This window comes from Neophocaena asiaeorientalis, unplaced genomic scaffold (assembly GCF_003031525.2).
Source record: "Neophocaena asiaeorientalis asiaeorientalis breed wild unplaced genomic scaffold, Neophocaena_asiaeorientalis_V1.1 scaffold282, whole genome shotgun sequence".
In the NCBI taxonomy this organism is placed as follows: Eukaryota; Metazoa; Chordata; class Mammalia; order Artiodactyla; family Phocoenidae; genus Neophocaena; species Neophocaena asiaeorientalis.
The window spans coordinates 1,078,425-1,105,244 of NW_020172595.1; the positions used below are offsets into that span (position 1 = coordinate 1,078,425).

General features: G+C 43.9%; 1 protein-coding gene across 2 annotated transcripts; it reads right to left on the reverse strand.

Moving 5' to 3' along the window:
• Positions 1–9,935: 9,935 nt before the first annotated feature.
• Positions 9,936–26,373, reverse strand: RPP21 (ribonuclease P subunit p21). 2 transcript variants are annotated; one of them, XM_024738589.1, is made up of 5 exons: positions 26,133–26,373; positions 25,956–26,056; positions 25,779–25,861; positions 24,650–24,775; positions 9,936–9,983 (listed from the first exon to the last, which is right to left on the reverse strand). In XM_024738589.1, the coding sequence occupies exons 1-5, from the start codon at positions 26,187–26,189 to the stop codon at positions 9,958–9,960; spliced, it is 393 nt and encodes a 130-aa protein (XP_024594357.1). In that variant the 5' UTR covers positions 26,190–26,373; the 3' UTR covers positions 9,936–9,957. The 2 variants fall into 2 exon arrangements, with proteins under 2 accessions (XP_024594357.1, XP_024594356.1); XM_024738588.1 differs by lacking the exon at positions 9,936–9,983 and adding an exon at positions 24,360–24,504 and having other exon boundaries at positions 26,133–26,369.
• Between the last annotated feature and the right edge of the window lie 447 nt (positions 26,374–26,820).

Here is a 26,820-nt window from a genome sequence, read left to right on the forward strand (position 1 = left end):
TGCAATAAGCAGTAAAAATAATTAATAAAACAAATTATAATATGAACTCATCAGTTCAAGTAATTAAGAGATTGCGACAGCCATTGGTAAATGGGCTTCCCGCTGCACCTGAGACGCTTTGCAGCGCCATCTGCCGGTGGAGCATCATCACTGCAGGCTGAGCGGCTGCTTTGAGCCTTATTAAATAAATTCTTTAAAATTACCTGTCTAAATTATCTTTGAATTATGGAGTTGCTATTGCTTCTAAGTAGTTTAGCTTGTACTTTGATTTTATTGCTAGTTCACTGTCACTCTTGTGTCCGTAGTAAACTGCAGTGTTTTAATATTTACAAATTCAAGAATTTTTAATAAAATATTAAAGCCAAACTTGAATAAAGAGATAACAAAGTTTGAACATGTTTCTTAATGTGCCTTCAGAAATATCATAAATGAGAATCTTTTGGTTTCACGGGAGAACAAAGAAGAAATAATTTAATGAGCTGCTGCCTGGAATGTCTTCTGTTACTATGTTAAAAAAAAAAAAGAATAATATGGAAATTCTTTCCAACGTTTTGTTTTGAAAATTGTCTAACACACAAACTGAAAAAAAGGACAGTAAACACCCAAACATTCATACAAGGCTTCAACAAATCCTATCATTTTGCCACATTTGCTTTAGTAGTCTCTATCTTGTTATCCATCTATTTGTCTGTCTACTTATCCTCTTTTTCCTGAACCAGTTGGAAGCAAGTTGCAGACATCATGCTCATTCATCCCTAAGTCATCAGTATATATCTTACACAACCACAATAGAATTATCATGTCTAATGAGTTAATAATTCCTAATACAATCTAATATCATATTCAAGCTTTCCCAATTTAAATGTCTTTTACAGCATTAAAGAAACAAACCAGGAATCAAGTTCCACACATTGCCTTTTGTTGTGATTAAGTCCTCCTCTTTTCCCTTTTTTTTTTTTTTTTTTAATATTTATTTATTTATTTATTTGGCTGTGCTGGGTGTTAGCTGCCGCATGTGGGATCTTCATTGTGGCATGCAGGATCTCAGTTGTGGCATGTGGGATCTAGTTCCCTGACCAGGGATCGAACCCGGGTCCCCAGCATTGGGAGCGCGGATTCTTAGCTGCTGGACCACCAGGGAAGTCCCTCCCCTTTTCTTTTTTTTATTTTTTAATTAATTAATTAATTAATTTTATTATTATTATTTTTGCGGTACTCAGGCCTCTCACTGTTGTGGCCTCTCCCGTTGCGGAGCACAGGCTCTGGACGCGCAGGCTCAGCGGCCATGGCTCACGGGCCTAGCCGCTCCACGGCATGTGGGATCTTCCCGGACCGGGGCACGAACCCGTGTCCCCTGCATCGGCAGGCGGACTCTCAACCACTGCGCCACCAGGGAAGCCCCCCTTTTCTTTTTAATCCAGAAGAATCCAGTCTTTTTCTTCATAGAACTGACTCTTTGAAGAGACTAGGCCAGTCTCTTCTATAGAATGTCCTACATTCTGGATTTGTCTTATTGTTTCTATGCTGTCATTTAACTTGTTCCTCTAGCTCATATTTTTTTAATTAAAAAAAATTAGATTCTAGTTACCCAATTTTGTGACTAATTCTTCAAAAGTGCTGCGTTCTTCACATTGCCTCACATTGGAATGCATGTAATAAGAGGTCATGCCACAGCTAATGATGCTAAGTGTAATCACTTGGTTAAGGTGGATACTGTCCGATCTGTCCTATGAAGGTAAAGTGTTCCCCTTTGCAATTAGCAAGTCATCTGCATGGTTCTTTGACACTGTGATTTTTTTTTTTTTTTTTTTTTTTTGGCTGCACTACATACCTTGCGGGATCTTAGTTCCCCAACCAGGGATCAAACCCAGGCCCCTGGCAGTGAGAGCATGGAGTCCTAACCACTGGACCACCAGGGAATTCCTGACACTGAATATTCTAAAAAAGCTTTCACCCAATAATTGGCATCCATAGTGATCCTTGCCTGAATGAGTTATTTCATCAGGAATTACAAAATGGTGCTTTTCAACTTCTCCCACTCCCCCATTTATAAGGGGATATTAATCTAGAGAGGAGCTTTCCCTCATCAACTGGAAAAGTAGGGCTCCTTCTAAAAAGCCACGACAAATGCTTAATTATTTCCATTTAATTACCAATTTTCAGAGTAAGGTGGTGGTATATTAATCTACAAGGGTAGAAAGTTATAGTCTTTTTTTTAATCTATAGATCCAGGGTTTTTAATCCATTTAGTATTTTATAATCAGTTACAGTCATTATTCCTTTTGTGCTCAAACTGTATCAAATGTGTCCAGTAGGAGCCCTTTTAAGCTGACTCCTGTGTCCTTTTGACATGCCCCAAAGTTATCTTGACCACTTTCTTGCTTCTGGCATGATGAGGTCCCAGGCTCAGTTTTTACTTTCCCGTGCTTCAGACATGAAATCAGCCATTTCTCCAAGGAGCACTGGTTCTTTTAACGAATAATGGTATATAAAAACCACTGTTTAGGTTCTCGGAGAGCTCATTGCTATAGAGGTATCACTGCTTTAAGACACTTTTAGTGTTTAGAAGAATCATGAATTCATAGTGATATTTCCAATTCAAATTTTACATTGTAGTTTTCTCTCAACTTCTTTAATTTTGTATTTTATATCTTTTATCAGGCTAATTGAAAATCTTAATAACTTTGATGTATTTATCTATTCATTTTATCCTAAAATATACATAAAATAATTTCAAAATTGCAATATTTAATACTACTAACAATAAAATTACTGAGTGAAATTTAATATTTACTAGCTGTTCTTTTAGTCTTTAGAATATTTACCATGAAGGATGTACAGAGTACTGTATTCAAAAGTCACCTGAAATAATTATTTTCTCTTAATGGTTACCTCAAAATATGCAAATAAATAGGTTCATATGTTTTAGTTTTCAATTTTAGACTGATTTTTTATATTAAGTTCATTTAAAATATGTAAAATACTTTCAAAGTTCAAAAGTAGAAATAAGATTTTTAAAATGTACTCATGGGACTTCCTGGTGGTGCAGTGGTTAAGAATTTTCCTGACAGTTCAGGGGACATGGGTTCGATCCCTGGTCGGGGAAGATGCCACATGCCATGGAGCAACTAAGCCTGTGTGCAACTACTGAGCCCACGAGCCACAACTACTGAGCCCACGAGCCACAACTACTGAAGCTTGCACACCTAGACCCCATGCTCTGCAGCAAGGGAGGCCACTGCAATGAGAAGCCCGGACATGGCAATGAAGAGTAGCCCCTTGCTCACCACAACTAGAGAAAGCCCGTGGGCGCAGCAGCGAACACCCAACACAGCCAAAAAATAAATTAATTAATTAAAAAAAAATGTACTCAGACAAGTATGTTTATCGTATACTCCCCATCAGTTTCTTCCTTCTCCCTTCAAGTAACCATTTTTATTGGTTTCTGTTTTATTCTTACAGAGTTTCTTTTTACAAAAATAAACACACATGTTATAAATATTTTTTAGTCTTTCTTATACAAAGAGTAGCATTATACAGACTTAAAAGTTTTTATTGGGCTTCCCTGGTGGCGCAGTGGTTAAGAATCCGCCTGCCAGCTCTATTTACAATAGCCCGGAGATGGAAACAACCTAAGCGCCCATCATCGGACGAATGGATAAAGAAGATGTGGCACATATACACAATGGAATATTACTCAGCCTTAAAAAGAAATGAAATTGAGCTATTTGTAATGAGATGGATAGACCTAGAGTCTGTCATACAGAGTGAAGTAAGTCAGAAAGAAAAAGACAAATACCGTATGCTAACACATATATATGGAATTTAAGGGAAAAAATGTCATGAAGAACCTAGGGGTAAGACAGGAATAAAGACGCAGACCTACTGGAGAACGGACTTGAGGATATGGGGAGGGGGAAGGGTGAGTTTTGACAGGGCGAGAGAGAGTCATGGACATATACACACTAACAAACGTAGTAAGGTAGATAGCTGGGGGGAAGCAGCCGCAAGGCACAGGGATATTAGCTCGGTGCTTTGTGACAGCCTGGAAGGGTAGGATGGGGAGAGTGGGAGGGAGGGAGACGCAAGAGGGAAGACATATGGGAACATATGTATATGTATAGCTGATTCACTTTGTTATAAAGCAGAAACTAACACACCATTGTAAAGCAATTATACCCCAATAAAGATGTTTAAAAAAAAAAAAGAATCCGCCTGCCAATGCAGGGAACACGGGTTTGAGCCCTGGTCCGGGAAGATCTCACATGCCTCGGAGCAACTAAGCCCGTGTGCCACAACTACTGAGCCCGCATGCCACAACTACTGAAGCCCGCACGCCTAGAGCCTGTCTCTGCACGCAACAAGAGAAGCCACTGCAATGAGAAGCCCGCGCAACGCAATGAAGAGTAGCCCCTGCTCACTGCAACTAGAGAAAGCCCCATGCACAGCAACAAAGACCCAATGCAGCCAAAATAAATAAATTTAAAAAAGTTTTTATATTCTTAAATTATTTTTACTTTATAAAAATTTTAAAGGTTACTTTCTATTTACAACTATTACTATATTCCTCACATTGTACAATACATCCTTTAGTCTATCTTACACCCAATAGTTTGAACTTCCCAATCCCCCAGCCCTAAGTTGCCCCCACACACACACTGGTAACCACTAGCATGTTGTCTATATCTATGAGTCTGCTTCTTTTTACGTTATATTCATAGTCTGTTGTATTTTTACGATTCCACATATAAGCCATCTCATACAGTATTTATCCTGGTTTGGAGTTTGCTAAGCACTTGAACTTGTGAAAAACTTCCGCTTTGTGAAAGACATTGTTAAAAAGAATGAAAGCCAAGACACAAACTGGGAGAAAATATTTGCAAATCACATATCTGATAAAATACTGGTGCTCAAAATATACAAAGAACTCTTAAAACTCAACCATAAGAGGGCTTCCCTGGTGGCGCAGTGGTTGAGAGTCCGCCTGCCGATGCAGGGGACATAGGTTCCGTGCCCCGGTCCGGGAAGATCCCACATGCGGTGGAGCGGCTGGGCCCATGAGCCATGGCCGCTGAGCCTGCGCGTCCGGAGCCTGTGCTCCGCCACAGAAGAGACCATGGCAGTGAGAGGCCCGCGTACTGCAAAAACAAACAAACAAACAAACAAAAAAACCCAACCATAAGAAAACAAACAGCCCAATAAAATATGGGCAAAAAATCTGAACAGACACTTCACACCTTACCAAAGAAGATATACAGATGGAAAATAAGTATATGAAAATATGTTCCACATGATATATCATTAGATAATTGCAAATTGAAACAACAATGAAATACCACTACACATCTATTAGAATGGCTAAAATCCAAAACGCTGATAATGATGGTGAGGACATGGAACAATAGGAAGTTTCATTCGTTGCTGGTGGGAATGCAAAAAGGTACAGCCTCTCTGCCAGTGTTTTATAAAACCACACATACCCATTTATTTATTTATTATTTTAAAATTTTATTTATTTATTTATCTTTTCAGCCATGCCACGTGGCTATCCTATTTCCCCGACCAGGGATCAAACCCGCGCCCCCTCCGTGAAAGTTCGGAGCCCCTGCTCTTTCTAAGAGAACTGGTAACTGCTCACACTCTTTTCACACACACATCTATTAAAATAATCCCCTCATTAAATTGTACTCTTTTGTCCTGCACCATTTTCTATTCCCACCAGCAGTTTGCAAGGGTTCTGCTTTCTCTACAGGTTTGCCAATACTTGTTATTTTCTTTTTTCTTTCTTTCTTTTTAAAAAAAATTTAAAATTTTATTTTTTTTATACAGCAGGTTCTTTTTAGCTATCTATTTTATACATAGTGTATGTATGTCAATCCTTATCTCCCAATACATCCCACCATCATCACCACCACCCCCAGCTCAGGAGAAGAGGTTTCAGGAACCCACAGACCTGTCACCACTCCTTGGAACCCTATTCTCTGAGTGAGGCTGGCTGCCTGAACTGTCCACTTCCCCCTTCATTAAGTTACACAATGCGTCAGTAATTCCTTGGTGGTCCAGTGGTTAGGACTCCACGCTTTCACTGCCGAGTGCCCGGTTCCATCCCTGGTCAGGGAGATCCCACAAGTGGCTCAGCAAAAAAGAAAAAAAAGTTACACAGTGCCTTGCCAGTAGCAAAATGCCATCTCTCCTCCACTTTCTCCCAACCATTCCCTTCTACCCCTTTTCTGGAAAACAACTATTTTCAAGCTTTTTGGCTTATGTTTTGTTATTTTGTTTTCTTTTTTGCTTATGTTTTTTTTTGTTATCTCCATGTCTCTTGATAGCATACATTCGTGCTTCGTTTGATTTTTGTTTTATTGATAGAAATTATCTTTGACATGCCAACATCCCTTCCTCCCACACTTCCAACTCCCCCACCCCCCAATAAATGTAATTTCTTCCTCTTAGGGTAGGTAGTCCAGTTGACTGGACTGAGAGTCTGAGAGTTACAATTGACTGGACTGCGAGTTACAATTATTTACTTATGCCTGAGCCACATGTAAAACTCTCTTAATTGTCCTTTTCATACATACTGGTGTTTGTCAGGGATTTAATAATTGCCTGATGTTTTCATTTTCTTACTTTCCATGATGTTTTAATTTTATAAATGTATCCCCCCAACTCTCCCTCAGTTAAGTGAATCCCTTTTCAATCCCTTCAAAACCATGATGGTTGCTGCCTAGGTAATTTTCTTGGTTAAGGCTCCCCTCTGCCCTCCTGTTGACTCCCTTTCCCTTCTCGTAGGTTGATGCCCTGGTTTCCCAGATCCCACATCTTCCTCTTTTTTGGTATATGCCCTCCTTTTCCTGGAGCACATCCCTCTACTTCCCAAAAAAGAGTTCAAAGGAAAATTTTAGATGTTCTCATGTCTGATTTATTTTTTTACTATTTTACAGGGATGGAATTGGGAGTCATGGTCACCCCCAGCAGGAACAAATGGGTCACAGGAAGATCCCCATCAAGGAGCACAGGTGGCCCCTCTCCTGATGCATAAAGAGTCTGAATTTTTCCTATACTGATTTCCGAAGCAGGCAGCAGAATAATACCACAGCCTAAGTTTTAACCACAGGTGTTCTCTCTTATGGATTTACAACCCAAGTTCACATTACATGGATGTTCTGAATATTAGCATGCCATGAATTCAGGATTAAGAAGGCCATACTCCAAGGAATCTGGTGAAAGGAAACACAAGAGAGGTCTGGAGGAATCTACTATCATCCATGCTTTGAAAATTCCAAAAATCATTTCATAAGCAAAATGAATACTTAACACTAAAAAAGAAAATATATGTTCACAAGAAACAAGATACCTTGAAAGAAGAAACAGAAAAAACAAACAACAGAATCCTATAACTTTTAAATTAGAGTAAGAAAAATAGGTTATAAAATAGCTTATTCTTACTGTGAATAAAAGACAAAATTTTAAATATTTTCAGCTAATAAGAAATTGTAAAGAATATCCAAGAAAATTTGAAAAGAATTATATACAACATTTTATAAATGAAAATATAGGAACTTCCCTGGTGGCGCAGTGGTTAAGAATCCGCCTGTTAATGCAGGGGACATGGGTTTGAGCCCTGGTCCAGGAAGATCCCACATGCCACAGAGCAACTAAGCCCGCGAGCCACAACTACCGAAGGCCGCACGCCTAGAGCCCGTGCTCCTCAACGAAAAGCAGCCCCCGCTCTCTGCAACTAGAGAAAGCCTGCACGCAGCAATGGAGACCCAACACAGCCAAAATTAATTAATTAAATTTTAAAAACACAATAATTAAAACAAAAATTTCAATGGGATTTTCCAAAGGCAGACAATTTGACACAGACCATTACTAAAGGAACTCTGAAGAATGTACTTCAGGCAAAAGGAGAGGTCTCAGGAGGAGGGTGTGAGTTTAAATAAAAAATAAACAAGAAATAAGGGTAAGTGTGTGCATAACATTGAATGAAGATAAACTATGGAAAAAATTGAAATGTCTTGTGAGGTTAAAAAGGATAATAAATTGGGAGGGGATAATCAAAGTTAATTGAAATCTGAATTCTTTCTCTTTCCTCCACAATACTGAATTTATTTATATCCTGATAAAAAACTTAAAGATAAACTTCTCACTCATTATGTGGTCTATTTTTGTTTTGTTCTGTACATTTCAGTATAGGGCATAAGAGAATATTTTGTGGATCTTTCTGTATGTTATCTTCCCAACTTATTGCTGGATTGTTCAGTAACTCAGATGCTCTAAACTTATAAATAACAAATGTACAAATTCAATGGTAGGGCAATTTTCCACAATAAGAAGGCCATTCATGGAGTTGGTGGAATCTGCCAATTTAAGACTTTCAGCACTGTGGACAGATCTACATGTCCTAGTGTACAGGGAGTTCTCTCTCAACTGGATACAATGGGATACCAGAGAGGAAAGTTTAAGATAAACCCTAATGGTCATGAAACTGTGATTTGAAACACAGTCATTAATCACAATCTCAAATTCTGATTCTACCCCACTTCCAATACATCATTAACTGTGATGTCACTATAATAGAAGAGCCAGTCTGGGCAGAAGAGGAAGTGACTCACAGAGGCAGTAAGTCACCTGAGCCTCTGTTCTGCCAAGCAGCCCATCTACAGTGAACCTACAGTGTAACAGCATTTAGACCAAAGTAAGCACTTCAAGAGAAATAAAAACACGTCCACACAAAAACATTGTACACAAGTGTTTATAACAACATTATTTATAATAGCAAAAAATGGAAACCACCCAAATGTTTGTCAAATAATAAATGAATAAACAAATTGTAGTATGTCTATACAATGGAATATTATTCAGCAAAGAAGAAGAAGGAGGAGGAGAGAAGAAGAGGAAGAGGAAGAAGAAGGGGGAGGGGAGGAGGAGGAGAAAAAGAAGAGGAAGAAGAAGGGAAGAAAGGAAGTACTAATAATACTACAAAAAGAATAAACCTCGAAAACATTATCCTAAGTGAAAGAAGTCAGACCCAAAAGGCCACATACTGTATGATTTAATTTATATGCAATATTCAGAACAGGAAATCTGTAGAAATAAAACATACGTTGGTAGTTGCCTAAGACTGGGGTCTTGGGGGAAATGGAGAGTGACAGCTAATGAGTATGGTGTTTCTTTCAGGTGTGATAAGTGTTCTAGAATTGATTGTGGTAATGGTGGCACAACTCTGTTAATATATTAAAACCACCAAATTGTACACTTTGCGTGAATTGTATCGTATGTGATTTATATCTCAAGTTGTTAAAAATGATTGTGTCAAGTAAAATTAGTGTGTTTCTTTGCTTAAAAAAAGAAGCTATGAGAGAAAAACACCCAATATAGTTTTGTTGTTGTTGTTGCTTCCTGTTTTTTGTTTTTTTGGCCACGCCATGCGGCATGCGGGATCTTAGTTCCCAGGCCAGGGATTGAACCTGTGACCCCTGCAGTGGGAGCACAGAATCTTAACCACTGGACCACCAGGAAACTCCCTCAATACAAGTGTTTATTAAAATGGAGAAATCGAAAATATAGGGAGTAGATTGATAATATTAATTACCTCAGTAAAGTGGGTGTGGGTTTAGTGATGGAAGAGATTTAAAAATATATTTATACAAATTTGATTGGTTCATTTCCTGTGTGAGTATGCATTATTTTTATAGTCAATTTTTAAAAAATAATTAATTTTATTTATTTACTTTTGGCTGCATTGGGTCTTCGTTGCTGCACGCAGGCTTTCTCTAGCTGTGGCGAGCCAGGTGCTACTCTTTGTTACAGTACGCAGGCTTTTCTTGTTGTGGAGCACGGGCTCTAGAGCGCAGGCTCAGTAGTTGTGGCGCTTGGGCTCAGTTGCTCCGCGGCATGTGGGATCTTCCCCGACTAGGGCTTGAACTCGTGTCCGCTGCATTGGCAGGTGGATTCTTAACCACTGTGCCACCAGGGAAGCCCTATAGTCAATTTTGTAAAATAGAAAGTTAAGAAACTTGAGAGCTTGCCCCATAAACTCTGCAGCCAAATAAAAACAGTAACTAACAAATAACGAAGAGGTGTCTGGAATTTCTTCTTGGAGAATTGGCTTACTTTTGTGCAAGCCAGGAAGAGTACAATGATAAGAATCGAGGCAGGACTACAGTGGAAGAGAAGAAAAACACAAACATGAAGATACATGAGAGGACAGAGAGAAGATGACAAATCCAAGAACTGAACACAAATCATGTTAAAAGCCCTTTCAGTCAGGAATCGGCTGGGGTCAATGTGACAGGAAAATTGCAGCCCAGAGCCCAAGAGGACCAGACACCATGGACAAGGGACAGGGGCTTTCTGATGATTCCTTTTTTTCCTCCTTCCATTGCCCCAGCAAGATCATTGCCTAATTTATACCTATTGCATATTAAGAAATCAGCACCATTTGGAGACTTTGGGATAATAGGAGCACAATTTTTCAGCTCTTCTTGTATCAGTGTAGGCTTTTTCAGAAAAACAGCCCTACTCTGGTATTCCAGGAATAAAAAAATTAACACAGGAATAACAGTTTCTACCACAGTTGAAAATCTGGGGAGCAAACATCAGTGAAGTCATGTGGTAGGCGTGACAATGGTCTCCTAAAGAAGCCCATGTCTTAATCCCTGGAACATGTGAAAATGTCACCTGATACGACAAAAGGGACTTTTTGGCTCTTGAGATGGGAGTATTATCCTGGACTATACAGGCAGGTCCAATGTAACACAGGGTTCTTTACAAGTGAAAAAGGAAGGCAGGAGAGTCAGAGTTAGAGAATGAGATTCGACGACAGAGTCAGAGGTCACAGTGATTTGATTGTTGACTCAGAAGACAGAGGAAGGGGCCACAAGCTGAGTAATGCAGGCAGCCTCTGGAGACTGGAGAAAGCAAGGAAACAGATTATCTCCCCTAGAGGCTGCAGAAGGAACACAGCCTCGCCGACCGCCGACATCTTGATTTTAGCCTCGTGAAACCTATTTCAGACTTTGACATCCAGAACTGTAAAATAACAAATTCATGTTGGTTTTTTTGTTTTTAAGTTTTATTTATTTTATTTGTTTATTATTTGGGTCTTCATTGCTGCCCGCGGGCTTTCTCCAGTTGCAGCGAGTGGGGGCTACTCTTCATTGTGGTGCGCGGGCTTCTCACTGCAGTGGCTTCTCTTGTTGTGGAGCACGAGCTCTAGGCGCGCGGGCTTCAGTAGCTATAGCTCACGAGCTCAGTAGTTGTGGCTCGCGGGCTCTAGAGTGCAGGCTCAGTAGCTGTGGTGCACGGGCTTAGTTGCTCACGGCATGTGGGGTCTTCCCGGACCAGGGCTCGAACTCGTGTCCCCTGCACTGGCAGGCAGATTCCTAACCACTGTGCCACCAGGGAAGCCCCGAAGCTCAGGTTCTTGATGTCTGATCGCAGAAAGAATTCAGTGAGAGACAAAGTGATAGGTAAGAAGTGGATTTATTTAGAGAGAAACACACTCCACAGAGTGTGGGCCATCTCAGAAGGTGAGAAAGGCCTCATGTTGTTTTAAGCCACTAAGTTTGTGGTAATTTGCTATGGCAGATATAGGAAAATAATACCAGTCACCACCAAAATTCTGAGGAGCTGAAGTTGGAAAGTTAGGGAAGCAAATGCTGGAGACCTCAGCTCAAAGAACTGGTGGGTGGTTCTCACAAGCTTTCCGGGAGATTGCTGTAATTCTCTAAAACCTGTGAGAAAACTCCCATCCTGTGTCTCAGTCTGCAAGGCAAAGCAGGTGGGTGTCAAACCTAGTACAGTAGCTGCTGAGAATTTCACACGTGCCTGCTCACTCATGTGCCTGATGGATAGCGAGATCTCCCCCTTCTGGGCCCCATATCTCATGCAAGTCTCTCCCACTGGAAAACTTGAACTTGAGCTATGGGGATTCTGGGACATACATTCCCTGGGTTCTCTTCTGCAGACGTGCTAGAAGTGGGGCTGCTGATTTGGTAGGATACAATTCTGCACATTGGTTAATAATGGCAAGTGCAGGAGGGTGGGCTGGCCCCTGGTGGACAAGCAAAGTTTCTGCAAGCTGATGTAAACCAGTGATGTATTTAAGAGAGCCATTTAAATTCAGCAAACACTTTTTTTCTTTTTTTTTTTCTTTTTGGCCACACTGTGTGGCATGTGGGATCTTAGTTTCCTGACCAGGGATCCAGCCCGCGCCCCCTGTGGTGGAAGCGCAGAGTCTTAACCACTGGACCACCAGGGAAGTCCCCATAAATTCAGTAAATATTTTTGGTAGCTATGATGTGTCAAGGTAACTCATGGTTTTCTTGATTTTCCCTAGTATGACTCAAGAATGATCCTGAAAGACCATTGTTCTAGCCAGATCAGAACCATATATTTGAATTGGAAAAGTTGTGTCGGATCCTCCAAGTCTTAGGGGCTCATCTGAGGGGCAAAAATTTTTATTCTCTTACAGGTCTTGAGGTCAGAAGTCTAAAATTAGTTTCAGTGGACTAAAGTCAGAGTGTCAGCTGGGCTTGTTCCTGCTGGAGGCTCTAAGGAAAAACTCATTCTCTTACACTTTCCAGCTTCTAGAGTCTGCCTGTGTTGCTTGGTTTGTAGCTCCTTCCTCCACCGTTAAAAGTACATCACTTCAATCTCTGCTTCCATCATCACATCACCTTCTCTTCTGACTCTGACTCCTCCTTCCTTCTCTGATAAGGACGGTTGTGATTACATCTGGGCCCACCCTGCAAATTCAGGATAACCTCCCTTTTTCAAGATCTTCAGTTTCATCATATCTGCAAAGTCCCTTTTGCCATCTAAGGCAATATTCACAGTTTTCAGGCATTAGGATGTGATTAGGGGCCATTAGTCAGCCTAAGGCCAGTAGTAATTTGTAAGTAAAATGATTAAAGGGAAGCAAATTATTGACATCCTATTTGTAGTGCAATGTTATTTACTGTGACTTTGGCATACATTTTCTGCAATTAAAATGCTTTACAGATGTATACTACATATTGATAGCTTTTGTTTTATATGTATTCAAGACTATATGCAATTTGGGGCTATGTTTTCTAGAAATGATTGTGAGGGCCACTGAAGATTTTTAAGTAGGGGAAGGATCAAATGACATTTTGCTCTACAAATATCTCTCTGGTGGCTGGCAGAGTCTTTGGAGGACAGTAAGACTGGAAGAAAAGAAGTGTGTTAGGAAAACTTGGCAGAAATCTCAGGGACAGATAATGACGATCTCAGCTAGGCCAGTGGCCACGCACTGCGACTGGTATCCCAGCCAAGGGCAAATGCCTGAGATGGAGCAGCCACAAAGGGTGGAAGGGAAGGCAGAACAGACCAGGGCAGCGGTCTCTGGTTCTGCTAGAGTAGAAGCCCGCACTGTCAGAGGTCCCGAGGCGAAAGGGACATGGATCTCCTGGGTTGGGGCACTGTTAGGTAAATCAGGTTTGAGCGCTATTTGTGTGCTTGGAACGAGCTGGGGTAGCTGAGGGGCCCTGTGTGAGGGCAGGGACGCGCAATCAGCGGAGAACAAGAGCCGCAACTCAGGCCGGGTGGAGCTGCCACAAGGTGGCGCCAAAGGAGCGGACTCTGGGCGAGGGAAACTGACAATCTGTGACCAATGAAACTGCAGAGGAACTTCTGCAAAGCCACTTTTCCTCCGGGTTTTAGACTGCATTAGGTTTCTCGTGAACTATTTTCTAGCACCGGAGCCCATCATCTTCTCTTCTTCCTCTCGGCTCTTTCTCCAATTTGACTTTTCCCCTCATATTGAGGAAAAATCCTCCTATTGAGGTATTGCAAATTTCCAATGAGGGAAAAAAGGACCGTGAACTCTGTCCCTTGAGTCTCCTCTGGTTTCTCACTAACCCACAGCGTCCCACGCTTCCCAGACACAACAAGAAGCTCAAAGGACAAAGTCGAATTGCTTCTTCCCTACACCTCTGGGAAGCAAAAGGCATGTCCAAGCTTGGGGAACACATCTGAGCTGGGAGAACCGTGAAACTCGCAAGACAAGTCCCATATCTGTGTGTGTGTGTGGCGGGGATGGAGCGGTGTCTGAGAAGCGTGACAACAGGGAGAGACCAGCGGAAGCTCTCAGGTGGGAGTCAGAGCAGGACCTCCCAGCGAAGTCGAAAAGGGAAAGGGAAAGGAAGAATCTCAGCAGCTGGAAAAGAGAGCCAGACCCAGAAGTGGCCCGGGAGTGTTTGCGGCTTCCCGGCTGTGCAGCTCAGACGCATCGCTGCGTCGGTCATTCCTTAAATCAACCAACGGTTATTTAACGTCCTCTATCCGCCAGCCACGATGCTGGACTGTGCGGGTACAAAACTCCAGGAACTCGTGCAGAGACACCGATCTGGTGTCGCGGAGCTGGCCCCGCGGCCAGCCGCAGGCGGATCCGCGCACCCCGGGCCTCCGTCCTGCTCGCCTGGGTCAGGGCCCGTCCCAGCCGCCGCTCCCAGCCCGCAGCTCTGTCCTGCTTTGGCCAGGCTCTGCCAAGCGGAAGACTCAACAACGCTGTGAAGCCCCGAGGAAGACAGAAATTGACGGAAAAAACCTCTAAATGCCTAAATCATAGATAGCTCCCGGTGATTTTTAGTGGGAGAATGTTACGAGATCAGGATTCCTGGAGTCAGTATCCACTTTGGCTATATACTTATCAGAACCCAAAACACTTCAGGATCATTCACTTCATCAAAAACACATCTCTGGAATGGATGTTATGAAATCATTGGCTCCCCAGGGTAACTGCACACTGGAGGAAGATCAACAGTGTAGTTTAGGTGACCTTGGAGAGCTTGCAAGTTTAAGAGGCTTGGTTGTACAACACCCACCTTCTCTAAATATAAATTCAGATGTTAATAGCAATTCATATTCAACCCCGAGATGGTGGAAAATTCTTTTGTTCAGGGAATGCTTCCTAATCCTTTTGTAATAAGACAGAGAGAAAGGGCAGAACCCAAATGCAGCAGCTGAGACAGAAATTCAAGGATCAGTCACATGCTTAATAATCTAGATGTAATAAGATAAGTGCTGAAACACATCAGGAAAACAGCAATGATGCAAGAAATGACAAACAAAAATCAAGGCAGAATTTCAAGAAAATCTTGAGTGCTTATTACATGAGCAATTGTTTTAAGAGGCCAGAACACTGATGGATTGAGGAACTGAAACTGTGTAACTCAGACTGGGACTTGAACCCATGGTCTTTTAACTGAGATCACACACCTGGTCTCAGGACTTAATGAAGCTCAGGTCCTTGATGTCTCATTGCAGAAAGAATTCAGTGAGAGACAAACTGATAGATAAGAACTGGATTCATTTAGAGAGAAACACACTCCACAGACAGAGTGTGGGCCATCTCAGAAGGTGAGAGGCCTTGGGAGAAACAAGTGGAAATGAAACAGGAGGGAAGGGGGCAGGGCACAACCTTTAAAAGAATGACATAGCCATAGGACATGACAAAAACTGGTTAGAACCAACTAGGTCCAAGATGGCAGACAAGTTGACTTCCAGTAGACCTTGAGCCTCAGTATACGCTCATTGTAATACATTAGCAGACTAAATGACACACCCACCAGCGCTATGACAGATCCTGCAAGCCGTGCAGAGTGACAAAAAAAGGGGGGGGGCAAAGGTCTTGAATAGATATTTTTCCAAAGATGTACAAATGGTCAACAAGTATAGGAAAAGATGCTCAACATCATTAGTCTTAGGGAAATGCAAATCAAAACCATAAGGAGATAGCACTTCACACCCACTAGGATGGCTATAATAAACAAACAAAATAACAAGTGCAAGAATGGAGAGAAATTAGAATGCTTGTATATTGCTAGTGGGAATGTAAAATGGTGCAGCAGTTGTGGAAGAGAGTTTGGTGGTTCCCCCCAAAACGGAACTACCATATGATCCAGCAATTCCACTCCTAAGTATAGACCCCAAAGAACTGAAAACAGGTGTTCAAACAGAAACTTGTAAATAAATCTGGTCACAGCCTACAGATTCTGAGGACAGAATCCTCCTCTGGACTCCTGTCTCCCCAATCCTAAGGCTCCTTCTCTGACCCTCCTACCTACTTACTCAGTTTCAGGAAAAAAAAGTCCCAGTCTTTACCCCTTATGAGGAGAAAACATCCTGTGAGATGCCAGGGTGAATACTCTTAAGGAGCTGCTAGTCTTGGGCCCCAGTGAAGTTTCCAGAACTATCTCAGTCCAGACTAGGGCAGGATCAGGAAGCAATACGGGAAAGGGAAGTGTTGGTGAAACCGTGCACCCCAGATTGGGACTTGAACCCATGTGCCGGGACACGAACCCAGCCTAAACCCAGATTGGAACTTGAACCTGACCAAAACCCACGGTCTTTTTTTTTTTTGTGTAAATTTATTTATTTGTTTTTAAAATTTTTGGCTGTGTTGGGTCTTTGTTGCTGTGCATGGACTTTCTCTAGTTGCGGCGAGTGGGGGCTACTCTTCGTTGCGGTGCGCCGACTTCTCATTGTGGTGGCTTCTCTTGTTGCGGAGCACGGGCACCAGGTGCATGGGCTTCAGTAGTTGCCACATGCGGGCTCAGTAGTTGTGGTGCATGGGCTTAGTTGCTCCATGGCATGTGGGATCTTCCCGGACCAGGGCTCGAACCCACGTCCCCTGCATTGGCAGGCGGATTCTTAACCACTGTGTCACCAGGGAAGCCCCCACGGTCTTTTATCTGAGATCAGGTAAAAGGCCTGATCTCAGATTAACACCTGGTTTCAGGACTTAATGAAGCTCAGGTTTTGATGTCTCATGGCAGAAAGTATTCAGTGAGAGATAAAGTGATAGGTAAGTGGATTTAGAGAGAAACACACTGCACAGACAGAGTCTGGGCCATCTCAGGTGAAGAGTGGCACCAGGGTATGGGGTTGTCAGTTTTTATAGGAGTGGGTAATTTCATAGGCGAATGAGTGGGAGGAGTATTCCAGCTGTTGTGGGGATTTCCAGAAATCGGGCCACCACCCACTTTTTTGGTCTTTTGATGGTCAGCGTTGGAACTGCCATGGTACCTGTGAGTGTGTCATTTAGCTTGCTGATGTGTTACAATGAGCATATACTGAGGCTCAAGGTCTACTGGAAGTCAACTTGTCTGCCATCTTGGACCTATTTGGTTCTAATCAGTTTATGTCATGTCCTCGGGCTCTATCACTCTTTTAAAGATTGTGCCCTGCCCCCTTCCCTGTTTCATTGGGACTAGTCAGTTGCTCTCCCAAAGCCTATCCTGCAGCAGAGACCCTAGGCCTCTGACCTGTAACTTCTGGGTGTGAGTATGTTAACCATATTTTCTAGTTTCTGAAGTTTTTGACCTGTTGGGCCTTGCAGATTAGGGAGAGACTGCCCCTCCCGGGGTTAGCCTACTCTTAGAGATAGCAATCAGCTCTCCCAGGAGCTCACCCTTTGACATGCAAACTAACCAATCTGGAGTCTGCACAACCCCCCCCCCCACACCCCTGCTTTATTCCCTCTTAAGCTTGTGAGACATTAACCCTAGGCCCTAACCGCCCCAGCACCAGGCCTCAGACAACTAGGGCTACACCCTGGAGCTCGCTAAGATTATTCAAACTAGCAATGCCAAACCTGGTCGGCCCGCTGTTGCCCTGCCTCACCAGTTCCTTCCCACAAAAACCACAATACAGGCTTTCCTGCTGTTCCGCTTGCTCTCTATCTGCAACTGACCCCGACCTCAGTGCTCTGCCTGTGGCCCTGCTCAGTGTGATGTGCAACGCCCCCTCCTCACTTCTTGGGAACCAGAGTAAAACTATCTTTTCAATGGTAATCATCTCCTGATCTGTTGGCATCACCATACACACCAGGGTAGAAGCAAAATCCCAGGTACCTTTTAAAACAGGGAGGACACCCAATTCTGGTGGCCTGAGCTCTGTTCCTCTGTCCTCACCTGTGCTGGCTACAGTTAACCTGCCGCTCTCACCTAATGCTTAAGCTTGCGAGGCATCTATGTACACACATTCACCAAATTTTCTCACTTATTCACATATCTGTTATGCTAACATTTAACTTCATATAAAAATTTATAAAAACCAAGGACAGAATTTATAGGAGGGTGAACTGTATTATGGAAATCTGATCTCCAGGCATCCTGGGTGCCTCTCAGGTACACCCCAGACCTACTGAGCACAGACCTCAAGGCGACAGCAGGGGAAATCTGGCTTCAAACAGATCTCTGTGACCTGTAAATACCACGAAGTGGCCCGCTCTGCTGAAGCAGCAGTCTGACCCCAGAAAGTCCTGGGATGCAGGGACTATGGTTCAACAGGCAGCAGCCTCCCTGCTCTGCTTCTAGCCTAAACTTTCTCAGTCTGCCCACCTGACAATCAAGCTTCTAATGCAGAAAACTCCTACCCCAAGTACCCAGTCCCAGCGAGCCTGGCTCCTTGCAGATTTTGGCCACCAAGGCAGTGGTTGCTCAACTAGGCTAAGGCCTTGCCCACCTGAGAGCCAGTCTCCTTCCCACAGCCTGCTGCATATCTAGGTGTAGTCATTTCTAGCCCAGCGGTAACAGGGGCAGAAAATGGGGCAATTCTGCCACTTAGGGTGGGGAAGCCATAAGGAAATGGGGGCTCTCTTTCCTACCTGGACTCTTTCTCTTCCCTATAACAAGCATCAAGGTAACAGCAAGAAGATAAAGGCAAGTCCCATAGGTGGGAGGATAATGACTCACACAGGGAATATGATGGTCTTGGATATGATAGGCCAGGAAAGCAGCTCTTAGAAGGGAAGGTGAAAGGTGCTGATCTTCAGGTTTAACCCTTGAAGATCTGTGGTCTTTGGGTTTCAATACTCCAGCCCTCCCTGCTCCACCCTGTGCTCAAGGCTCCATCCTCAGACTCTGTAGAAATACTTCATGGAGGTAGGGAGGAGCTGATACCTTGCTCCTTCCTGGGGTCCAAGGTTGATGGGGCAGGGAAGGGGCAGGGGGTGAAGGGGCTCCTGAGACAGAAGAGGGGCAGCAAGATAGAGAAAGGCAGTGACTAGGAGATGGGTGAGAGGAGGGCTGAGGAGACCACTGGATTGAAGTTACCTTTTTTTGCATATGGATAAGCAATTGTTTCAGCATCATTTGTCGTAAAGAAATGTCATTTCTTTACCGAATTGCCTTTTTGCCTTTGCCCAAAATAAGTTATCCATATATGTGTTGATCTATTTCTGGACTTTATTCTGCTCCATTGATCTATTTGTCTATCTTTACACCAAGACTATATTGTCTACTATTGCTTTATAAGTCTTGAACTCAAGTGTTTAATTCCAATTTGTTATTCTTTTTCAGAGTTGTTTTGGCTATTAATATATGACTTTCAGAGTAAAAAAAAAAAAGGGCTTGAGATTGCTTTAAATCTAGGGAGACATGTTTTGGGAGAATTGACATCTCAATAATATTGAGTCTTCCAATTCATGAACAGGCTATATCTCTCCATTTATTCGGGTCTTGGAACAATATTTTGTAGTTTTCAGTACATAGACCTTTCATAATTTTTGGCATATTTACCCCTAAGTATTTAATATCTGGGTGCTATTGTAAATGGTATTGGTTTTTAATATTAATTTCTAATTGTGTATAGAAATACAATTTCTAGTATATAGAAATACAATTTTTTTTTTATATCCTGCACTCTTGCTAAACTCACTTATTAGGTGTAGGAGCTTTTTATTTTTTATTTTTATTTATTTTTTGGCTGCATTGCACAGCGTTCAGGGATCAAACCCACGTGGACAAGGGATCAAACCCACGCTCCCTGCAGTGGAAGTGTAGAGTCTTAACCACCGGCTCACCAGGGAAGTCCCTGTAGGAGTTTTCAAGTGATGTCTTAAGACTTCCTGCATAGATGATCATGTCTTCTGCAAACTAAAACAATTTTACTCCTTCCTTTCCAATCTGGATGCCTTTTGTTTCTTTTTCTTGCCTTGTTGCACTGGCTAGAGCCACTAGTTGAATGATGAGTAGAAGAGGCGACAGTAGCCAACCTTGTTTTTTTCCTGACTTTAGGGGGAATGCATTCATTTTTTCACCATTAAATGTGATGCTAGTTGTAGCTTTTTCATAGATGTCCTTTTAAGGTTGAGGAACTTTTCATCTATTCCTCATTTGCTGAGAGATCTTATTAGGAATAAATGTTAGATTCTGTCAAATGCTTTTTCTACATTTACTGAAATTATATGATTTTTTTTCTCTTTTAGTTCATTAACATAGTGAATTATTGTTCTGTCTCATTCTTCTTTGAAATCGGAAAATATTCCCCCTGATTTATACAACAGATCCTCAAAAGGCTCAATGGACAGCATCAGGTACTTTGATTATCTTTATAATGAGAGGATATATGCTAAGAACCTTATAGCATTAACATTACAGAGAGAAAAGTTCATAGAGAGTTACAGAAGTGATGGCATGTCTCTCCATTCTACATACAGTATACTTTCCAGAAGCCCTGGGAATGATTAGATTGAATTCCAAACCCAACTTCTACCCTGCACTGAGATGAATAATGTCCCCCACCAAGTTTTTGTCCACCTAGAACATGTGAATGTGACCTTATTTGGAAATAGGGTCTTTGCAGATATAATCAAGTTAAGATGACATATTAGATTAGGGTGGTCCCTACTCCAATGACTGATGTCCTTGTAAGAGGGGAACGTGGACAGAGATGGAGACAAACAGGGAGAATGCCATACAATGTTGGAGGCAGAGACTGGAGTGACGTATCTACAAGCCAAGAATCACCAAGGATTGCTGATAAACATCAGAAGCTAGGAACAAGCAAGGAGGACTCCTTCTACAGAGCCTTTGAAGAAAGCGCTGTCCTGTGGATGGCTTGACTTCTAGCCTCCAGCACTGTGAGAGGATAAACTTCTGTTGTTGTAAGCCACCCATTTTGTGGCACTTTGTTATGGCAGCCCTAGGAAACTAATACACACATCAGGGCTGGAGATATACTGGACTCTGTACGTTTGGATCAAATAGGAATTCATAAAATATCCTTTTCAGAGAATATTTTCAAAGTACAGACCAATATCTTGTTCTGAATATATTATATCACATATCACGAGACCATTTAAACTTTAGTTTTGTGGAATTGCTAGTTTTGTGGACTCTGCTAGTCCATCAGGAAATCTATGGGTTCTACCTTCAAACTAGATCTAAAATCTGAACACTGCTCTCCCTCTGTTAAGACCCTGGTCCAAGCCAGTATCACCTCTCACATGGGTGACCACAACAGCTTCCTGTTTTCCTTTCTTCCAATCTTGCTCTCCTAGTCAACTGTTAGATCAGAGTGATCCTTTTTAGATGTTAAGCCAGATCACGTCATTTCTTGCTAAAAACCTCCAATGGCCTCCCAATGAACAAGTCAATTTCCTTATGATGGCCTAGAGATCCTTGGCCTCCCATTATCTCCTGGCCACATTTACTACTCTCCACCTGGCTCTCTCTGTTCACTCACACCAGCCTCTTGCGCACTATGAATACTCTGCGCAGGCTCCCTCTTCAGGACACTTGCCCTAGCTGCTCCCTCTGCCTGGAAGTTTCTCCCAGATATCTGCGTGACTGTTGAAGGAGGTAATCATGAAAACATGACTCCTGGTTGACCCTCGAACTGGACCCGGGCAATGAGGGGCTCCTCACCCACTCTCCTGTCCTTGGAGTGTGAGTTCTGCCCACTGTTCCCACAGTGGGAGCTGTTCCAAGGGCATAGCTTTGAGAGAGCAAGGTGTTGTTGAGACCATCTGGACTGAAGGCATGACTGAACCCTATTAAGGCCTCTATATAAACTTTTTAAGATTCTGCTGGGTGAGTGTGGAGGTCTAACTTGTCTTGCTGCTGCCCAAGACAAAGCTTCGTATGTAAGTTTCCTTGCTTATTTTAAACCTGCCACCTACCAATGTGGAGTGGTCTGCCTCTTTCTTTGATCTCTCCTTGCTCTCCATGTACAGGGGCTGGTTTCAGATTTTACCTAGGAAGCTCCTGAGGTTTTGAACCAACAATGACTAGATCCCTTACCTTCCTCAAATCTTTTTTGCTTCCTTTTTTTTGGCAACACCATGCGGCCTGCCAGATCTTAGTTCCCCAACCAGAGATGGAACCCGAGCCCTCTGCAGTGGAAGTGCAGAGTCCTAACCACTGGACTGCCAGGGGATTCCCAGACCTTGTTTTTTTGATTCAGTTGGGATGACATAAGTTTCTTCTCTCTCCTCTATTTAATTTTATCTAACAGGTCCTAAAAGAGCACAGATTTTGAATTATTGAATTGTTTAGAAACATTAAAGAAAACTATTGAATAATAGGGCTTTGATTTCCTCTTTGTTATAGGAAATCCATTTTTGCACATACTGACAACTATTCTATCATAATAAGTAAATATGAAAAAGGACAGAGTTTTGGGATGGGGAGGAAGAGGGCTATGATCTCTAGTTAGAGGAACCCCAGTGCTATCCCACTGTGGACATGTTCAGTCATGTGCAATCATAAACACACTCAAAACAACTTGGCCAAGAATCAGATTTAGTGCATAAGAACCAACCAGCTCAGAAATGACACTCAAGGAGGGAATCAAGGAAGGTGAGCTGAGGACACAAAGGGTCCAGGCCTGCATGGGGTGCACCTTCAGGCTACATGTTTGTGCTGGCTGCTACAGTTGACCCGTTGAGTACTATCTCCAGAAATAAACGTCAAAGAATAACTTAGAAACATTTAGTTACTTGCACACTGATAAGTATTTTCCATGCAAACAGTGTACTGGCATGTGAAGGAATCAGTGAAGAGAATGAGTCAGGGACAAAGGCAAAACAAGGATGTGGTAGACTGCTACACTGGTGGTCCTCAAGGAACCAATGAACCTCCAAGTATCCACGCCCCAGTGTAGCCCCTTCCACACTGAACGTGGGCTTGGCCACATGACTTACTCTGGTCAAGGTGACATTAGCAAGCGTGACGAGGATAGAGGCTTGATACGCACTTGCACCGTGGAGCCTGTCTTTTTGGAATACTCTCTGTGGAAGCCAGAAGCTTTGTAAGGAAGTCCAACCACCCAGAGACAGCCATGCTGTGAGGACGTCAAGGCCAGTTACAGAGCAAGGCCACATGGAGAAGCAATGAGGTGCATACATGCAAATGAAGCTTCTTGAGTCTTCCAGACCAGGTACCAGCCTCCAGCTAAATGCAGCTGAGTGACTCCAGCTGATGCCATACGGAACAGAAGAACCACCCAGACAGGCCCTCAACCAGTCTAGCCCACAGAATCAGGGGAAATAACACATCATTGCTGTTTTAAGCTACAACGTTATGCAGTGATTTTTATGCAGCAATGAATAAGTGCAACCAGGATTTACAAGAGAAAGGGAAGAGAGGAAACTGCATTCTGGGAAGAGTGAATTTTGTTTGTCTACTTTTGGGGTAAACTGATTAGCTGGCACCTAGCAAAGAGGTCAGTCTGAAATTCTGACTTCGAGTAAATTGTCCAGGGATAGCAAATAAAACAATTTTGGTTGTTTACTGATTCTCAAGAAAACCTTGAAGGTTTACCTACAGAACTTACTTGTGTAATTATCTGACAGTGTCCGTTTGTTAGTACCTTTGACTTTATTAGTTCAGGTTGTACAACTTCTCTTATTAGAATTTTTTTTTTTTTTTTTTTTGGTACGCGGGCCTCTCACTGTTGTGGCCTCTCCCACTGCAGAGCACAGCCTCCGGACGCGCAGGCCCAGCGGACATGGCTCACGGGCCCAGCCGCTCCGCGGCATGTGGGATCCTCCCGGACTGGGGCACAAACCCGTGTCCCCTGCATCGGCAGGCGGACTCTCAACCACTGCGCCACCAAGGAAGCCCCCTCTTATTAGAATTTTATAGAAGAAAACACAGAGATTGGGAAAAGACCCAAAAGGAAGTGGGCCTGGAGAATCTAAACCCTCCCTCCACCAATCCCACCCAAACTTTTTTTCCCTCCTTTAAAAACAGCATCAGTGGCATCAGTGGTCTGTCTGTCCAGCCCTTTAGCCAACAGTCAGGGCTACCTAAAAATGGACTGCCTTAAGGAGGATCAGGGCCTCGCAGACAACCCCATAGCCTGCGTTCCAATCATGGCACTGCACTGAGGAAGCCGGGGTGGAGGGGCACTGGAGGCAGGGTCCTGGAAATGGGAGCTGCTTCATGGGGCCAAGTGGTAATTGGGATCTCCCTGAATGGTGGGAGTATGAGGATGATAATGACAAAGGACTAAAAGGACAAAGAGGTTAGCTGGTGACAGAGAAATACAGACAGAAACAGAGGAAAATGGAGTTAAGAGCTGAAATACAGAACAGAATCATGCAAAGTTAAAGAGAATTAAAATTTATTTGGAAGACGGGGTGAATCCATCACTGGCGATTGGAACTCTGAGGCTGTACTTTCTCCTCAGGAAGGTGGGCTGGAATGCGGTGGGTTGTGTTTGGCAGGGGTTGTGGTGGTTTGGGATCTGAGTAGATGAGCAGAATTAGTTTTTTAAGACTGTGGCACCTTTCACACCAACCCAGAACCCACCAATGTGTCCACCGCAGCTCTATGTTACCCACTGTCCCTACTCCCCTGGGGTACCCCCCATTTTCTCAACCACCTCTCACCTGCCTGGCTCCCCAGCTGGGCCTCAGGCCGGTCTCCCCAGAGCAGATGCCTAGGATCGTTGAGGAACCGTTGGCTGCGCTGGCATGTCAGGCAGGTCTGTACAGTCCAGCGCTGAGCCTTGCAGCCTGGGGTGCATGTGGGGAAAAGAGAGTGCCCAGGTTTAGGAAAAGAAAAGGTCTCCTGCACCCAGTTTTGCCTCCACTGTTTTCCAGTAGGGATTCTACTCCCTCCCCACCTCGATTTGATGGTGTCAGGTCTCTGCATAAAGTCTGTCATTTTCTTGGTACCCTTTATTTATCTATTTGGTTGTGCCGGGTCTTAGTGGCAGCACGTGAGATCTTTGTTGCAGCGTGCGGGTCGTGCGGGATCTTCGTTGCTGCATGCGGGATCTAGCCCCTGACTAGGGATTGAACCTGGGCTCCTTGCATTGGGAGCGTGGAGTCTTAACCACTAGACCACCAGGGAAGTCCCTCTTGGTACCCTTTAAGATAAAGTCCAAACTCCTTAACAAGACTCTTCAAGATCTGCCCTGTTTCCCTCTCCGGCCTCCTGTCTTGCCCTTGCCCACCTCAGAGCCAGCCTCCTGGGCTCTCAGTTCCTTGACAGCACCACAAGCTCTCTTGTCTGAGGCCTCACAAATGCCTAGGATTTCCATCTCCCACTCCCTTCCCTTATAATGAACCTCACCATCACTGGTTTAAGTAACTTAGTATTCTACTTCCCTAATTAAAGCATTTTTCTACGCTATTCTAATTGTTTCTGTCTTAGTCTGTCCCATCAGACTATAATTTCATGAGAATAATGACTCTAGAGCAATACTTGACACATCTCAGAAAAATAATTGTTGAATGAATGAATGAATATGGGAATCATGTCCTCCATGATGTCGAATAACATCTATTATCATGCACGGGCGAGGTTGCTTCTCATGGCAACATCATTTCTCTACTGCCCAGACCTAGTTTGTCCAAGTGGAGTTAAGCTGTTAACTCAGAGCTGGAGAAAGCCGACGCCTCCAAATCCCACACCTGGCACCCATCTACATCGAGGAATGGATCATTGCCCGTGCCCTCCCCCAGCCCACAGGTGTTCCTCAAACATCCCACCTCGGCAGGAGGGAGCACTCACGTCTCTGGCGCTGGGTGCAGGTCAGGCCCGGGATGAGGAGGGAAGAGCAGCCACGACAGAGGGTCCTCTTCACCGAAGGGTCCCTGGGGGCGGAGGTGGGTGGTGGTCTGGGCGCCCGCTCTCCCTCTCCCCTCCTTCCCCCGTCCAGCCCGCCGCCGGGCTCCGCACCCCTCTCACCGCCGCAATACGAGCCTCTTCGCTATGGTCCTCTCCGTGTGGCAGTAAAACCTCGCCAGTGCCTGGTTCTCGGGGTCCTGCGCGAGGACGCAGTGGGCAGCCTGAGGGAAGGAGCCGTCAGTGGGGGCCCTCCGCACTGGGCCGCCTCCCTGTGCGTGCGCCGCAACGCGGACTCACCTGGTACAGGAAGCTGAGCCTCTGGAAGGCCTCGCGGTCCTTCACCTGCCCGGCCATCCGAGCCGCGATAGCTCCCCACACGCCGCAGTCCACAGGCCCCACCCTAGGGTAGCCCCGCTCCCGGGCGTCCGCGCAAGGCCTCCTGGGAACTGTAGTTCCTGGGGCCGTGCGCGCTCCTGTGCCGTCCTTACTCTGGCGACACCCTGCGGCCTCACAGACCCATCTATTTGCAAACCCACACCATCCCCTGCAATCCAAGCCAGGGGTTCCTTTATGAGTTTTGGCTTCCTTTTAGTCTTCCTCAAGCCCACGATTATATTAGGTAGAGACTGGAGAGGTTAGTGGAGCAGCAGAGAATCTTAAACTGCTAAACATCTTCAGGACAGAAGACTGGTCTCTCTATGCAGATAGGTTGGGGAGATGGTTATGTGCAATATATACCTGGCTAGACCTCCTGCCCTATGCTCCTGAAGCCAAAGGCAGATGCCCGGAAGACCTACAGACTGAAGGAGCAGTTGATACAGTCAAAAAACCCACTAGTGCCAGAGACAGTGAAATTGGAAAGGATCTTGAGGGCAGTGGAGGGAGGGAAGAGGGCTCCTGGCCCTTAGAAAGCACAGCTTACTCCCAATCTTTTCCACTTACCAAAATGCAGTGCTGGACACACAGTAAGTAGGTGATCCTCACT

Coding starts and splice junctions, on each gene's coding strand:
- RPP21 (XM_024738588.1), bottom strand. CDS start 26,189: ATGGCCGGGCAGGTGAAGGACCGCGAGGCCTTCCAGAGGCTCAGCTTC. Junction 25,862..25,955: donor AAGAGGCTCGTATTGCGGCG/GTGAGAGGGGTG, acceptor CTCCGCCCCCAG/GGACCCTTCGGTGAAGAGGA. Junction 24,776..25,778: donor CTGCACCCAGCGCCAGAGAC/GTGAGTGCTCCC, acceptor CATGCACCCCAG/GCTGCAAGGCTCAGCGCTGG.